The following is a 17,306-nucleotide window of genomic DNA, read 5'->3' as shown; positions in this document are numbered from 1 at the left end:
CTGTGTCCTGCCAGCTCCTCTGTAAAATGTCCCAGGTCGGGCAGCCCGGGTGGCTCAGCAGTTTAGCACCGCCTTCAGCCCAGGGCCTGATCCTGGAGACCCGAGATCAAATCCCACGTCAGGCATCCTGCATGGAGCCTGCTTCTCCCTCTGCCTGTGTCTCTGCCATTCTCTCTCTGCCTGTTTGTCTCTTGTGAATAAATAAATAAAATCTTTAAAAAAAATTAAATGTCCCAGGTCCACATTTTCCATTTGCTCCAACCACCTGCCCCCACCCCCATCCAGGTCCTAACAGGAGGTGGGGGCAGTAGTTGCCAAATTCATTTAACTTAGAAAAAAAGTGATGAAGGAGGCACTTGGGATTTCACTGAGAAGAGAAGGCCTGCAAGTGGGAGTGTTGGGGTTTTGTACCCCAGCTTGGAAGAAGCACAGAGGGTGTGAGGGGATGAGAGTTAGGACTCCAGCTTCCATCTCCCACTGACATTCTTTCTTTTTTTTTTTTTTTAAGATTTTATTTATTTATTCATGAGACAGACAGACAGACAGAGAGGCAGAGACACAGGCAGAGGGAGAAGCAGGCTCCATGCAGGGAGCCCAACATGGGACTTGATCCAGGGTCTCCAGGATCACACCCCGGGCTGAAGGCAGCACTAAACCACTGAGCCCCCCGGGCTGCCCTCCCACTGACATTCTGGCTTCCATTCTGACATAGGACAGACAGGTAAACTGGTCCATAGAAAACTATGATGGCTACCCAGAGGTGAGGCCAGGCCAGCCCCTGGGGAAGATCCAAGGCTGGTTCAGATCACATCATTAAGAACTTGAATCAGCTACCTTTCTCCCGCCTTTTGGGTCCTTAAAACTATGCAGCCCTAGTGTCACTCCAACTAGCCCTATAATGACAAGCAAGAAGAAAAACAGAGTGAGGACTGAGGGCTGGCTCAGGGATGGACGCCCCTGCCCATTTCTCTGCACAACTATCCTGAAATATCTTTTGACCTGTGTCTCCCTGACTCGTGAATTTGAGGACACAAGGAGTCTTCTTAATTTCCCTATCCTCACTGTTAAGTACTGTGCCAGATACAGGGCAGTCATTGTGTCATTCATTCAATAATTCTATGGAGCATTGTGCTAAGTGCTGGGGACAAAAATGTTGAACAAGCCAGACAAAGTGCCTGCCCTCATGGAGCTCATTTTTGTTTGCTTGTCTGTGTTGCTTGTTTTTTGGTACTGAAACCTGGGAGCTCATATTTTAGGGAGGAAGACACAAAATAAAGATGTAAACCACGATAATTATAAATCATGGAAAATGCTGAGAAGGAAATAGAGTGTTGGATGGGGAAAGGATGTTACTTGAGAGATTGGTGAGAAGGAAGATCTGGGATCTAAGTTTAAATATGAAGGATAAAAGGAGCAAGACCTAGAACACCGTTGCTTAATATATATCTTGCAAATATGGATAGATGGATGGTTGGGGCGGGTTGTAGTGTGAATGAGAGTTCTGCTCTAGGACCCAGTCCCTAGCGTGCTTAGCTCAAGAGAGGAGGGTGGGCGGGCCTGGGGACCCAAGATTTCCAATCGGCTCTCCCAGAACTCCTGTTGAACCAGCCGACCGGGCCCGAGGAGCCGCTGGGGGGCGCCCGAGAGCCCACTCGTTTCCCTTTAAGGCCGAGGCGGAAGACCGACGGAGGAAGGGCCTTTGGGTCGGCGGGATAGAAATAGGCCCGCCCCTTTAAGAGGGCGGAGACGCTGGAGTGGCGGCCACTTCGAAAGCGGCCTCGGGCCCCGGCCCCCGGCTTCCCGGCGACCCTCTCTCTTCCCCCGCCTGCGTCGCACCAAGACACCCCGCAGCCCGGAGTCCGACTCTCCCGCCTGGGACAAGCCGAGGCCCCGGCGTCCCCCCTTCCGCCCCGCACGGGCCGGAGCCCGTCCGCCGTCGCCATGGTAATGCCGCGCCCCGGGGCAGCGGAACTGCCTTCCAGCTTGCAGCCCCCCCCTCACTCGTGCGAGCTGCGTGCCCGGGTTAGGGTTCGGATCCTAGTTTGGTGGCTTCGGGACACCTGGACTCTAGTCAGGGCTTGGGAGGGTCCGCCCCACACACCTCCCTCGGGGCCTGTTTCCCTCGTGCTGCCTTCCGTCTGTTCTTGGAGAGCTGGTCATCCCTCCCGGTGGCTCAAACGTCGCGCCTCCGGAGCTCCACCCCCTCCGCCTGGCCCGTACCCTCTGACCTTTGGACACCGGGGATGGGTTTGTCAGACGGTAGCTCTTGCTGTCCCGGCTTCTAGGGTTAGGCACGGCCTGCTGCTCTGGGCGTGACACAGGTCTAAGAGCTGGCCCCAGCAAGAAGGACCTGTGGCCTGGGGGATCCTACCCTCTTGGGACGCTGGCTTTGGCACATTGGATTCGCTAAGGAAACCACTTTTCTCAGAAACAAGGCCACTGTACTAGGCATGCTTCGATTTATAGTAGTCTGTCTTATGGTTGACATGGGTTCTCCAAGCCAAATCTTTGGGATGTTGCAGAATCCTTAGGCCCCTGTGCATGGGGCTGGGTCTAAAGAATGACCCATGCTCCTTTTGGGAGTCTTCCCCTTGCCTCCTCCTCCCTCTTCCAAGGCCAATACAGATGAACCTGAGTGGATTATTTTTACTAGAAAGGATTCTAAATCACCTAAATCATTAAGTAAATCCCATCTCTTCCCTCCTCATCCCTTATTCTTCCCTCAGCACTCCCAAAAAACAACAGTACACCTGATGGTCTTGTTAGAATTGGAAAGAAGCAGAGTGAGGACAGAATGTACTTGCAAACAGTATTTCTCATCCAGCCTCAATTGCTTTGTTTTCCTTTCAGGCATGCAGTTTGCAGAAGCTGTTTACTGTGGAAGAGGAGTTTGAAGATGAGGTAAGGAAGTGTTGGTGATCAGAGATAGCAGAGGAGATCTTGAGTGGAAAACACCCAGACCCAGAACATTTTGAAGCAATGTGCCCCAGCCTCCTTTTACTTGACATGTATAGCTTTTTTGTCTGTGAGGAGCTGAGAGAAAATGAGACATGTAAACAACCTTCTTAACTGTTTTAGAGACAGAAAAAGAAACAGAGATGTGAGCTGCCTAATTGGCATACCTTTAAATTACAAGGGCCCTTGCCTGGAAGCTGTGTCATGTGGATGATTCAGTTCACCTTTATGATGGCATACTTGAGGTGGGAAGAAAGTTTATGGAGAGCCAGACAACACGGTTAGTGGATGACAGGAGGCCTGGGGTCACCAAGTGGCTATGTGAGCCAGGGCAAATTACTTCATTCTCTGGCCTTCTGTTTTCTCTTCTATAATAGAAAGGATGTTCTTTTGCCTCAAATGCTCTTCCCTTCCCTCTCAGAAGATGAGGGATTAGACCAGATTGGAAGCTGGCATATTAAAATCACCCCTGCTGAGGCCCTCCCCCACACCAATTAAATCGGAATTTCTGGGGATGCGCCCAGGAGGGCTATTTCTAATCTTGGGGTATAGTCAGGGATCACTAAACTAGCTGGCAATCCCCACAGCTCTCTACCCGCTCAAATCCAATGGATGTAGTTTCATCTGGAGGCCCCAAATTGCTACCTGGAATCCGTTTCAGAAATAGGTATGATTTGGGATCCCTGGGTGGTGCAGTGGTTTAGCGCCTGCCTTTGGCCCAGGGCACGATCCTGGAGACCCAGGATCGAATCCCACGTCGGGCTCCCGGTGCATGGAGCCTGCTTCTCCCTCTGCCTGTGTCTCTGCCTCTCTCTCTCTCTCTCTCTGTGACTATCATAAAAAAAAAAAAGAAAGAAAAGAAATAGGTAGGATTTAAGTGAGTAAAACCCAAAAAAGGTAAATTAACGTGCTGAAGAGTATAGCACCAACAACCAGGGTGAGGTCTTGGCCTCCTTATTCATCTAGCATACATACACAATAAACTACATTTATAGAATAGAATTGCTTTATTTTATCAATGACAAGCCGTTCCAACTTACTTTTTGTCTCCCAGTGTTGTGCTTTAAAAATCATGTTTAGAATTTGTCGAGATGGGGACTCCTGTGATCCTGGAGTCCCGGAATCAAGTCTCACATTGGGGTCCTGGCAGGAAGCCTGCTTCTCCCTCTGCCTGTGTCTCTGCCTCTCTCTGTGTCTCTCATGAATAAATAAATAAAAATCCTTAAAAAAAAAAAAAAAAGAATTTATCGAGATGCCCAATTTGTACCTAGTATAGTGATGCACCAGGGACCCTTCTGGCAGCCCAAGCCCCACGTTCCCTTCCTTTGAGGCATTTGGTACCTAAGATTTGAAAGGGAAAACAGACCTTCCTCAGACCTCTTAAAAACTGGTCTATGGGTTGTCTCATTCATTGAGGCCCTAAGACATAGTGACAAGGGCACATATGGGTTCTAGTCCTGGTTCTGTGAAGTTACTTAACTTCGGAATCTCCATTTCTACATCTGTAAAAAGGAATAATAAAAGGAATAATAATACGTTTTAGGGCCACCATGAAAATTCATTGAGAGAATTATAGTAAAATGTTTACAAAGTCCCTGGCACCCAAGGCAATTTCAAATTGTTAGTTTTTATTATCACTTGGGGACTTGAATTTTGTTTCTACAAAAAATTTAAAATTGCCAGCTTTGTTGAGAAGATGTGTCCTTGTCTTTGTCTTTCAGCTTTGGAGATGTGTGATTACAGGCTGAAAAAGTGACTGCTAAGTGCCCCCACTTGGGTCTTACCAAGTGATGGGAGAACTCCTGGGCCCGCAATGGGATTAAGAATAAAGGTTCCTGGGGCACCTGGCTGGCTCAGTCAGTGGAGCTTGTGATTCTTGATCTTGGGGTCTTGAGTTTGAGCCCTATGTTAAGCATAGAGATTACTTAAAAAAAAAAAAAAAAAAAAAAAGAGTGAAGGACTCTGACACCTCAGGTTTCTGTTCAGTCCCTTTCCCCCTTCCCAAGGCAGGTGACGTCATGTCTAAGAGTGAGCTCTTTCGGAGAAAAGGGATCCATCAGCCTCCAGGATCGTCAGGATTTTATTACTGCTGTAATTCTGATATTGTTATTATGGCTAAACTCCATGGTAGTCCTGCTGAAGTGTGCTACTCTCTTGATTATACATAAAGCAGGAAAAAAATCTTTCTCTGGCCCAGAGAATCCAATGCAGCAGCAGGGGATGGGGGTGGAGGGGACCTTCCTGTCAGTTAAATCAGCAGTTCTGACTCAAAAACACCCTCAGAACAGGTCTGTTGCTCTTGGAGGTGTCAATCTCACCTTGTTTCCCAACTGGAATCCATACTTAATTTAACTTACCTGAAAAGCTATATTTAACTTCTGCCTATTTTGCTGGATCTAAGGCCTCTCTGGCTTACTGAAGGCTCTGTGTGTGTGTGTGTGTGTGTGTGTGTGTGTGTTGGAAGGGGGAGGAAGGGGTTGAGGACGGGCAACATGACCATCTGGATAGACTCCTATTGCACAGGCTGGACACCAAAAAACTTATTTCCTTGAGATGGGTGTGTGACCTTGGGTGTTTTGATTCCTTAGTGCCCTGGTATGTTTGCTTCTGCCACTCCCCTGACCCACTGCTCCTTCACCCCCTGAGAGAATCTACCTAAAGACTTAGCCTTTGAAATGTTTCTTTTTTTTTAAGACTTTTTTTTCAAGTAATTAATTTGTTTATTTTTTTTAAAGAATTTATTTATTCATTTATGAGAGACACACAGAGAGAGGCAGAGACACAGGCCGAGGGAGAAGCAGGCTCCATGCAGAGAGCCTGATGTGGGACTTGATCTCGGAATCCCAGGATCACACCCTGAGCCAAAGACTGACGCCCAACCGCTGAGCCATCCAGCTGTCCCTAATTGGTTTATTTTTTAGGAGGGGGAGGGGCTGAGAGAAAAGGAGAAAGAATCTCAAGCAGACTCCCCTCTAATTACAGAGCGTGTCGTGGGGCTTGATCTTAAATCTGAGACCATGACCTGAGCCTAAATTAAGAGTCAGATGCCACTGAGCCACCCAGGCGCCCAGTTAGTTACATACAGTGCTAAAGATTTTAAGTAATCTCTCCACACAATATGGGACTTGAACTCACGACCCCAAGATCAAGAGTTGTGTGCTCCACTGACTGAGCCAGCCAGATGCCCACCACCCTCAGACTTCTACCAGAAATATTCTGGGGCACCTGGCTGGCTCAGTGGTGGAGCATGTGCCTCCTAATCCTGAGGTCGTGAGTTCAAGTCCCATGTTGCATGTAGAGATTACTTTATTATTATTATTTTTTAAAGATTTTATTTATTTATTCATGAGAGACACACACACACAGAGAGGCACAGACATAGGCAGAGGGATAAGCAATCTCCATGCAGGGAGCCCAATGTGGGACTCGATCCTGGGTCCCCAGGACCACACCCTGGGCCAAAGGCAGCACTAATTGGCTGAGCCACCAGGGCTGCCCTAGAGATTACTTTAAACAAAACAAAACAAAACAAAATCTTAAAAAAATCAATACAATCTACAAAAAAAAAAAAATTCTGGAAGCGGATGCATGGACAAGTTCAAAGGTGATGAGAGACTCCACCATTGCCTTCCACTCCTTGGTTTCTTGCTTACACATACTACGCTTACGTGTACACCTGCCTAAAACTGTAAAAGCAGAGTATTTCTTGATTTCCAGATGCCAAGACTCACCACCTCTGCTTCTTTGTAGGACTTCTTGTCTGCCGTGGAGGATGCAGAGAACCAATTTGCTGGCTCACGGCCTATGAATGCTGGGTGCCTGAGACCTGTCTCTTCCAGGCTACAGGACACTGCACAGGCACAGTCTTCTGGGCAGTTGCCATCATGCCCCACTGCTCCTTCAGAGGCTTTAGGTCTGTCAGCCCTGGGACTCCATCTTCCTACCTCCAGCGTGCCCAGGGCCATCCGGAGTCCACCTTCCATAGGAACAACCCCCCTAAGACCTGTCTTGACTTCTAGCCATCAGAGACGAGTGACCCTGACAGAAGGGCTCAAAGAGCCAACCAGACCCCAGACCTCAGCCTCTCACCCCCTGCTCACATTTGAGAGTCAACAGCAGGTGACTGGTGGCTTTGAGGGGCCTGAACAAGATGACTTTGATGAGGTCCTGGCAAGCATGGACCTGGAGCTTGGAGTCCACAGTGAGCCCACAGGAATCTTGCCCACTTGGTGCCAGGAGGACTCAGCAGTGGCTAAAAAGGCCCGGGTAGCTGATCCAAGCAGGTCTTGCCCAAAGAAGCCCATGCCTGCCACCCACATGACTGGTGTCATGTCAGCCCACAATGAGCTTCCAGAAACTGTTGTTCACTGTAGGACTCCACAGCTCCACTTGAGATCTGGTGCCACAAGCAACCTTCCCGCCCCAAAGGCCCCAGGAGATCCTGCTCAGCAGCCCCCGTGGGAAGCCTGTCAGAAGGACCTCCCTCTTCAAGCACCACAGCCTCCCCAATCTGCTAGCGGGCCTATTCAGAGCAGCCTTCAAAACCATTTCCCTGGTCACTCATTCCAGGCTCCAAATGCCCACTTATGTGGCAAATCTCATTTTCCCGGACCACGGACTCCCAACTCCATCTGTTCTATTCCCTCAAGGACTATCTCTAGATCATTTCCTCAGAGCACCTTACAACCCCGAGCTCCAGCATCTTCTGTCAGGTGTCCTGTCAGCACCCCACGGAGCCCCCATTCCTCCCTGCCTCCCCAGGCAGTCCTGCAGTCTCCCATAGTCACCAACCACCTGGTGCAGCTGGTCACTGCCGCCAACCGGACACTCCAGCCACCTGCCCACACCAAAACACGCCGCTTCCCCGGCCCGGCAGGTATCCTGCCTCACCAGGTGAGGGGCAGAATCTCTTCAGCAGAAGCCATAGCTGTCCAGGACATTAGGGGTGGGGGGCAAGGGGGAGAAGCAAAGTTCCAGTGCCATCCAGTCCCAGAATATCTTCACTCCTAGGGGGTGGGAGGGAAGGAAGTGCAGAGAGGGTTTTCAAAGCTACGGAAGAAGTCAAAAGAAGTGGGAAGAACTGAATGCTTGAAACACCACAGGTGAGAGGGGCGCTTCAAGCTCTTAAGAACTTCATGACTTCCTTTTGTTGAGCACCTACTGTTTTGCTAGCCCTGGGACAGGAAGATTCACTCACATAAGGTTTGGTAAGGGCTTGTATGCGTTGGGCAATTTGCTTGGAACCCAGAATGCAGAGGTTAAAATAGAAATAGCTCCTGTCCCAAGCTGTCCACAGCACAGTGGAAATAGATGCAAAGGAACGATTATACGTAAAATGCAGAGTGTCCCTGGATGCTGCGGAGACACTGGGTTCCTTGGGCTTGCTCTGTAAGCTTTGAAGGTACAGGCAGGAGGTTAACAGGTGTGTATGGGAAGGCTGTGCTCAGGGAGACCTTTCAGCAGTGGGAAGACAGGAAAGAGCACATGCGAAGGCAGAGGTGCAAGGGCAGGATGCTGTCCGAGGTATATGGAATAGTTCGCTGTGGCCAGCGTGTGGGGTGAGTGTGCAGAAGCTGTGCTGCATTGACGGTTCAGATTTCAGCAATGGTAGAGGGACAGTATCCATGAAACTGTCTCGGATCAGATCACAGATAGCAGGACCCCGAGGGTCTGGTCTCCTTGTGATTGGTGCACCCCTTTTCTCGCATTCTAGGGGTGGTTCAGATAAAATTTCTGCCTGTTACTTGCTCTTTGCTAGCACTTCCCAGGAAATCCAGCGACGCCGTCTGCATTCCTCCTGGGCTGGGTCTCTGTAGGGAAGGGCTAGGTCCCTGAGAAGGGACCTGGGGAAAGCTGACCCGTGCCTGTGCCCGGCCTCTCTATCCGGGTCATTGCCTCCTTCAGGAAGCCCTGTGTTTTGCTCCTGGGCCAGCTTCAGCTTCCTCACATTCCCAAAACAATCCCCAAAGCATCTTTTTTGAGCTGCCAACAAGGCTCCTGAGACTTCGTTAGGAGAGATGTGATATGTGTTAATTGTCCCCGATAGTTTCCTGAACTCATTATGTAACCCAAACAAGAAGCTGTACTTGTAAGTAACAGCTGCTGTGCTTGCTCCTGCCCTCCCCTCTTCTCTCTCCCCTTGTAGCACAGTGGGAAGAATCTGGAGGAGATCATGGTTTCTACACCCCAGACTCCAACTCACGGTGCTCTGGCTAAATTCCGGACAGAGGTAACCATTTCTATGCAAATGCTGACTTCCTGGGCATCATTTAAGAGTGAGGGACATTCCCTGCATGTTGAGGAGTTGAGAAGCAGACTGTGCTGCTGGGCCTGTTACCAAGGTCATGCATCAAAGGCATGTGGGGAAGGCAGTTTGGGGAGGTGGCAATTTTACTGGCATAAGGTGAAGCCTGTCCTGATGTAGATCCATGCCATGTTTCCAGTCTTCGTTCTCATCTAAGAAAGGCCCAGCTAACTCCCATCTTCCTTCAGGAGAGGGGAGTGTAATAAGTATTCGGAAATTGTATCTCGGGAATCCCTCCTCTTGGGTTTCTGGAAATTGAGCTGGGAAGGATCTGCCTTCACCTGGCCTCCAGTGGGAGGCCTTTTTGGTGGGTGAGACCCATCTTCCCTACTCACTGGGATTCTCGTTGACCTGCTCTGCCCTCAGACCCACTTTTGCTTTTAATTCTCTCTAGCAGTTTTTAAACTCTTGACTACAGTTCTACAGACCCACCAATCTGCTTCAGATCCAAACCAACAAATACTCATTTGGACACAAAGCATTTTTTTAAAGATTATTTATTTAGTTATGAGAGAAAGAGAGAGAGAGAGAGCATGAGCAGGGGAAGGAGCAGAGGGAGAAAGACAAGTAGACTGTACTCAGTGGGAAGCCTGACATAGGCTCGATCTCAGGACCCTGAGATCATGACCTGAGCTGAAACCAAGAGTCTAATGTTCAACCAACTAAGCCACCCAGGTGCCCCAAAGCATTTTTTTTTTTTTAAGATTTTATTTATTGGAGCACATGGGTGGCTCATTGGTTAAGCATCTGCCTTCAGCTCAGGTCGTGATCTCAGGGTTCTGGGATCCAGTCCTACATCAGGCTCCCTGCTCAGTGGGGAGCCTTCTTCTCCCTCTCCCTGTCCCTCTGCCACTCTCTCACTCCCACTCTCTCAAATAAATAAAATATTTTTTAAAAAATTTATTTCTTTCAGATAGCATGAGCACGGTGGAGAGGGAGGGGTAGAAGCAGACTCCCCACTGAGCAGAATGCCCAATATGGATGGGCTTGATCCCAGGACCCTGAGATCATGACCTGTGCCAAAGGCAGACGCTTAACCAACTGAGTCACCAAGGTGCCCCAAAGCATTTTTTAATATAAAAAGGTTAATAGTTGGGATGCCTGGGTGGCTCAGCGGTTGAGTGTCTTCCTTTGGCTCAGGGCGTGATCCTGTAGTCCCAGGATCAAGTCCCACATCGGGTTCCCTGCATGGAGCCTGCTTCTTCTGCCTACGTCTCTGCTGCTCTCTCTCTGTGTCTCTCATGAATAAATAAATTAAATCTTAAAAAAAAAAAAGAAAGGTTAATAGTTAAGCCAGAGGCATCCCAAATAAAATATGACTGGTCTCAGAATGGCTAAGGCACTCCGAAAGCTTGTCATTGTATGTGGGGGCTCTCTGGCCCTAAGACTTCTTGAGTCTATTACATAAAGAGACCAGCATGGATAGCCTTTTCTTCAACGCAACTAAAATAAAAAATAAAATAAAATAAAATAAAATAAAATAAAATAAAATAAAACAATAAAATAAATAAAATACACCTTTGCTATTGCTGCTAAGTGAAAGATGGGCTATGCAACAAGATCTCATACCATTTTGTGATGTAGGAGAGGAGGGACTGTGGCCACCATGCTACGGGGAATTTGCTCTCCCCTGCCAGCCCTCCATCCTGTCTCAGTCAAGGTCTGTAGCAGAGTGGATCCATTAATGCAGGCTCCCCATCTGCTCTGTGGTGCCAGATTGTTACTACTTCCCAGCCATCAGTGGAGGAGGATTTTGGGCGAGGGCCCTGGCTGGCCATGAAATCTGCTCTGGGCTTGGATGAGAGAGACCCTACCTGCTTCCTCTGTGCCTATAGCATCGTCATGGTGTTGAGGAAGGTAAGGATCCTGGGTGCTCAGATGCGGAAGAAAGACTGTTTTTATCCCTCTTATCAAGCTGCTATCCTACTCCACCTTAGGGAAGGGGTTATCCGTTTGCTCCCTCTTACCCCAGGCCTAACTCTGAGCAGCAGCATGGAGTCCTTTTGGTTGTATCCACCACTCACCTAGCATTTCACTACTATCCACAGTGTTGGGTACAGTTGGAAGAAGTGGGTTATGGGTATGTCTCTGGATATCCAGGCCCCAGATGAGGTGTGATACCCACAGTTACCCTACGAGCTTCCTAGAGGTCAAGAGTCATGTGCGGACACATGCCCATGGCCTGCAGTGATGGAGCTCTGTATAAATACATATATGCTGGGGATGCCTGGGTAGCCCAGCAGTTGAGCGTCTGTCTTTGGCTCAGGGCGTAATCCTAGAGTTCCAGGATCGAGTTCCACATCGGGCTGACTCTGTGGAGCCTGCTTCTCCCTCTGCCTGTGTCTCTGCCTCTCTCTGTGTCTCTCATGAATAAATAAATAAAATCTTTAATTAAAAAAAATACACATATGCTGGAGAAAGGAAGCAAGGGGGATAAATGGGACCTGCCAACCTGGAGTCCACTAGAGAGAGACAGAATGAGTCCTTTTTACTGCCTTTTTGCCCTCCACAAAAGGAAGATCATCACCACATCTGCATCCTGCCTTCCCCCCAGCCCTTGGGTTGTCCCAACACACTTGGGAATCTCACAGGTGGGATGTGGCTTGTTCATCAGATGCCTTTTCTTGTCACCAGGCAGCCCTGAAGCAGCTTCCCAGGAACAAGGTCCCCAGCATGGCAGTGATGATCAAGTCCCTGAGTCGGAGTACAGTGGATGCCAGTGTGGTGTTCAAGGACCCCACAGGTGAGGAGTTCAAGGACCCCTGGGAGCATTTGATGAGTGGCCTTCATTGAGTTGAGATGAGGAGGAGTCATCCTCTCCATCCAGAGATGGGAAAATTGAGGCAGTGAGCAGCCCACTTCCCAGTCAGGGCCCAAACCACTTTGCTGCCCTTGCCCCAGACTGACGGGCCATGTGGTATTTGCAGGAGAGATGCAGGGCACGGTGCACAGGTTGCTGCTCGAGACACGTCAGAGTGAGCTGAAGCCTGGTTCGGTGCTTCTGCTAAAGCAGGTATGGGGAGCTTCTCTCTGGCCTGCCCGCCCTGGAGAGGGCCCCCCTAGTTGTCTGTCTGGCTCCTATTCTTCAAGGTAGATGGGGATGAGGGGAAGATGGTGTGGTAGGCGGGGCTACTGTGGCACCAGGGCTGGGCAGAAGTGGTTTGTGTGACCCTGGTGCAGAGGCCAGCAGGGGAGAGGCCAACAGGAACCAGGCAGCATCAGACAGCTTCTAGTGCTCTGTGAAGGCACTCACCTTCCCCTTCCTCCACTCCAGGTGGGAGTGTTTTCTCCTTCGCTCCGAAATCACTACCTCAATGTGACGCCCAACAACCTAGCCCATGTTTACAGCCCAGATTCTGGGGATGGGAACTTTCTCAAGCCATTGCAGCCCTTCCCCGAGGTAAGAGGAGCGGGTTGGAGTGGGGGCTGGCTGATAGGATGGATCTTCTGGTATCTTCTCCTCCTATACCCTGGGGAGCAGAGGTGTGAAGGGGGCAGTGGCCCTGAGTTGAAGAGATGCCTTTGGGGACAGGGCCATCTCCTCCTGTTCCTGGTCCAGCCGCCTGCCAGACGGTACAGTAATAGGACCTAGAGCATCTGGCTTCTTGGTGATCTGATGGCAGGCTTAAGCATCGGAGAGGATAGGAGTCACTTGAGAACTAACCAAGTTGTGGGTGCCCCAGGCGGTGTGGCCCTCAGCAGGTGACTAAGGGTCAGATCCACTACAGGTGGCAGTGCATATGGCTTGTCATGTGAGCCAGCCCCTGCTCTGTGTCTTCCCTCCTGGCCTCCACCTCCCCTAAGTGAGGGGGCACCCACGCAGAACTCAAGTGGGGACACTCCCCTTTGGGAACTCAGGGAGACAGGTTCCAGGCAGCTCCACTCCAGGTTCCAGGGTAAAGAGGGCAGAGCCAGGCTTTAACTTGGCACACAGTGTCTCTCCTCCCCCAGCCCCACCCACTGTGGCCACCTCTACCCTTCCTGGGATCCTGAGTTGTTGTCATGGCCTGGCCTGGGGGTCAGGAGACCTGGGTCATGTCCCTGCTCTGCTGGTAATTTGTAACGTGACCTTGGGCAAGTCCTGTCCCCACCCCCACTGTTGCTTCATCTATAAAGCGAATGGGTTAGACTTGATGACTTCTACTCAAGTTACACCTTTAGGTGTGACATGCTACTTTCGTTTCCCTCACCTTTCCCTTAACCTTCCACATTTTCTCAAAATCACCCACTTCCAAAAAATCATCTTTCTCTTTTAAATTTCAAGATATCCATACTCATTGACAAAAATCAAAATGGTATGGAATAAAGCAAAACATGAAACTCACTCTTCTCCATTCCCATCCCCTAGGGCTAACCATGGTTAACAGTTTAATTTCCATTACCTTTCTGTATGTTAGCAAGTGTGGGGACTGTTAAAAGCATGCTCTCTCTCTCGCTCTTTCTCTCTCTCTTTTTTTAAGGGTGGGGTGGGGAAGGACAGAGGGAGAGAGAAAATCTTAAGCAGGCTCCATACCCAGTGCATGAGCCCAGCACAGGGCTTGATCTCACAACCCCTGAGATCATGACCTGAGCCGAAATCAAGAGTTGGACACTAGACCAACTGAGCTACCCGGGTGCCCCTAAAAGCTCACTTTTAATCCTAGGCTAAGTCTTCGACATATTTCTGAGTGGTGTCTTTCATTCTCTGCTCCAGCTGATATATAGATTTACTAAAACACCAGATACCAACAGAATTAGGAAAGAAAATCGCCCCAAATTATCTGCTATTTTAGATGTTTGGTATTTCAGCTCCTTCCTCTCGGTGACTGACCTCTGCCACACTCCTCTGCTGTGTCTTTCCTGAACACCCACCTATTCCTTTGAGGTTGTCTGGGTGGACATGGAACTATCCAGAGGGATGTCCGGGGCCACAGGCATTAGTAACCAGGCTCTCTGTTCCCAGGACCCAGGAAGCATCTCTGGCAACCTCCATCATGAGACTGCAAAGTCTGGAAAAGGCTTCAGAACAGCACAGAACACAGAGGCAGGGGCATCCCCTGAGGAAGAATTCCCAGAAGCGGGTAAGACAGTCAGCCCACCCAGGAGCAGAGGAGGTTCTCCTTCCATTTCCTTTTGGACAGTGCAGCCAAGGGAATGTGGCTGCATCTGCTCCCTCCTTCTGTGAATCTTTAGGTCTTACAGAATCTTTTTTTTTTTTAAGATTTTATTTATTTATTCATGAGAGACAGAGAGAGAGAGAGAGGCAGAGACACAGGCAGAGGGAGAAGCAGGCTCCATGCAGGGAGCCTGATGTGGGACTCGATCCCGGGTCTCCAGGATCTCGCCCTGGGCTGAAGGCGGTGGTAAACCGCTGAGCCACCTGGGCTGCCCGGTCTTACAGAATCTTAAATCAGATGTGGTGTCTTTTTTGGCAGGGCTGTGGGCCATGAACCAATTAACAGTATGATAGGGGCCACATAAAGCCAATACAGTGTGACCCACAGGGCTCCCCCCATTTCTAGGCCACGTGCTGTTAATCACAAGGAGAAGATGGACTGATGCCATCCTTGTACCACAACCTTGAGTCTTCTGAGGACTGATGGCCAGACCACAGAGGCAGAGGATTTCCCCATCCTGACTAAGCTCAGAGACCCTCCAGGCAGTGCTAAGGAGTCGAACATCCATGTAGTTAGGGTGGGATTAGGATACAGACCTGAGAAGCCCAAATACAGACATGTTAGGGTATGGCTAGCTGGTTCCTCAGGAGGCAGCATCACCCAAGTGAAGCTAGCATAGCCCAAGTCTGATTACCTTTTGATTCCATAAATTCAATCTTGTCTGGCCCCAAAGTTCATGGGATTATGAGTGTGTCACATTAACCAAATTCACATTAGACCAGCCCATTTTTAAATTTATTATGATTTTTTAATTTATTTATGAAAGACACAAAGAGAGAGGCAGAGACATAGGCTGAGGGAGAAGCAGGCTCCCTGCAAGGAGCCTGATGTGGGACTCGATCCTGGATCCAGGGATCACGCTCTGGGCCAAAGGCAGACGCTCAACCACTGAGCCATCTAGGTGTCCCTTTAATTAAATTTTGAATGCCACCAAACAGACTTCTTCCAGCAGCAACATAAATCGAGTGCTCTCTGCCAGACAGAAGCCAGCCTCTGCAGGTGTAGTTTCTAGTCTGACTGGCTCTGTGGGCTGCCTGAGTCCATCCATCACACAGGAGTTTTCTAGCTGGAAGCTGTGACTCTGGCATCAGATGGAGCTGGAGTCTGCTCACCAGGGGCAGTTTGTTTGACCTCTTTAAACTCCGTTCTCTCAGATAAAGTGGGGATTGTAACAGGAAGAGCCATGCTCTGCAAAGAATATTGTGAGGACTGAAAGAGATGAGTACAGCAGGTGTGGCCCTGTGCCCGGCACAGAGCATGCGCTCAGTGAGTGTTAGCCACTATTGTTAACAGTAATAGTACCAGCAGGGATTACTGAGGTCAGCTCTATTTCCGAGTTCTCAGACATAAGCACCCAGCTGAGAACTACCGTCAGGGACAGTTACTTCCTTCCAAATGCCCAGGAAAGCCCATCAGGGAAGGGGCTGATGTCTCGCACTATTCTGGTGAGAAACCAGATTAATGAATGAGTGATTCTGAATGCATCTAATAGCTTTTCCCAGCCTTTTGTCTTCCTCTGTCCAATGAGAGGGCTGCACTAGAGGACCTCTGAAGCCTATCTGCTCTAGCACTATGCCTCTGGATAGGAAGAGAGGCATCACCAAGGCCGAGGGGGAGTGTCTTTCTTGACAGAAAGGCCCAGGATTTTGTCCCTGCCTGGGGGGGCGCCGAGGAAAGATGGGAGTCAGGCCAGCCTCAGGCCCGTTAGCACAGTCACCACTGCCCCCCAGGGGGAGTGTGGCTGGGTCCAGGCTCCCCTGAAAGGGGAGTCTCTCATGTGGAGACTCTAACATCCCTAAGTCTACCTACCCTCTCCATCTCCCCCTGCAGATGACCTGGATGGGCTCCTGAGTGAGCTCCCTGAAGACTTCTTCTGTGGGACCAGCAGTTGGGACTGCCCCAAGGCAGGGCACTTACCCTAAGCAGTCAGCCTCTCAGCACCCAGGCAAGGCTCTGGCTGTGTCTGATCAGGTCCAAGGGAGAGAGGAAGCCCAGCATGATGGGAGAATAAACAAAGCAGAGGACTTTTATGGTTGCCCCCACCCTGGATGCTTTCCCTAGGAATGCCCTCGTCTCTCGGATTTTGCACTACTGTCACTCTGGATCTTCCTTTGGCATTCTAGAACTCAGTCCTGGGATGGCCCTTCTGCATTTCTCTGCTCTACTGTCCTCCAAGTCCTTCCTACAGAAGAAATGCAACTGTTGCTTCTCCCCTTGCCAACCAGGAAGATGCGCCCCTCTCCTGCCTCACCTGGACATTAGAGCACCCTGATCCCTTCACTCCCTATTCCCTGGACAGCTGAGGAGTCCCACCACATCAGTGGTGACCTGTCCCTCTGGTCAGGGGAGGAACACACTCAGACTTCCCTCTGCTTTGGTTCTCGAGGCCTACAGCTGCCCAGCTCACCTGTGTGCCAGGCTCCTGGGGGCAGGAGGTGGGGGGCAGGCTGGGGAGTCTTGTTCTGAAATAAAGCTGCTGCCTGCTTCACTTGCCTCCCCCTCTACATTCCACCCTCACTGCTCCTTGTCCTGTCTATCCTGCCCATGGTGCTTTGGCCAGGGCAGAGCCAAGCTGCTCATTTTCCTCTCTCTCTGGTCATAAACTTTTAGATAGTTTTAGGTTTACAAGATTATTGCAAAGATAATACAGGGAGTTTCTCTATATACCCCCCCACACCCAGTTTTCACTAGTATGCACACTTCTTACAACTCATCAGCCAGCGTATCATTTACAGAATTTTGTGTTTTATTCGAATGTACACCTTTTCTCCTGTCATCCTTCTCCTGTTCCAGGATCCCATGTTCCATTTAGGTGTCATGCCTCCTTAGGCTCCTCTTGGCTCTGGCAGTTCCTCAGGCTTTCCTTGTGTTTTAGGACTGACAGTTTTGAA

The 17,306-nt window shown here is 49.9% G+C and overlaps 1 protein-coding gene across 4 annotated transcripts; it reads left to right on the top strand.

Moving 5' to 3' along the window:
- Positions 1-1,724: 1,724 nt before the first annotated feature.
- On the top strand, positions 1,725-16,903 carry HROB (homologous recombination factor with OB-fold). 4 transcript variants are annotated; one of them, XM_025440330.3, is made up of 10 exons: positions 1,725-1,944; positions 2,851-2,901; positions 6,706-7,848; positions 9,101-9,184; positions 10,976-11,116; positions 11,894-12,002; positions 12,187-12,272; positions 12,534-12,659; positions 14,202-14,319; positions 16,246-16,903. In XM_025440330.3, the coding sequence occupies exons 1-10, from the start codon at positions 1,942-1,944 to the stop codon at positions 16,335-16,337; spliced, it is 1,953 nt and encodes a 650-aa protein (XP_025296115.1). In that variant the 5' UTR covers positions 1,725-1,941; the 3' UTR covers positions 16,338-16,903. The 4 variants fall into 4 exon arrangements, with proteins under 4 accessions (XP_025296115.1, XP_025296114.1, XP_025296112.1 ...); XM_025440327.3 differs by lacking the exon at positions 1,725-1,944 and adding an exon at positions 2,047-2,448; XM_025440329.3 differs by lacking the exon at positions 10,976-11,116.
- The last annotated feature ends 403 nt before the right edge of the window (positions 16,904-17,306 follow it).

This window comes from Canis lupus, chromosome 9, assembly GCF_003254725.2.
Source record: "Canis lupus dingo isolate Sandy chromosome 9, ASM325472v2, whole genome shotgun sequence".
NCBI lineage: Eukaryota > Metazoa > Chordata > Mammalia > Carnivora > Canidae > Canis > Canis lupus.
Note: the sequence above shows the minus strand (reverse complement) of the source record. Positions and strands in the feature narration are given on the sequence as shown.

Coding starts and splice junctions, on each gene's coding strand:
- HROB (XM_025440330.3), top strand. Junction 11,117..11,893: donor TCGTCATGGTGTTGAGGAAG/GTAAGGATCCTG, acceptor TCTTGTCACCAG/GCAGCCCTGAAGCAGCTTCC. Junction 12,660..14,201: donor CATTGCAGCCCTTCCCCGAG/GTAAGAGGAGCG, acceptor CTCTGTTCCCAG/GACCCAGGAAGCATCTCTGG.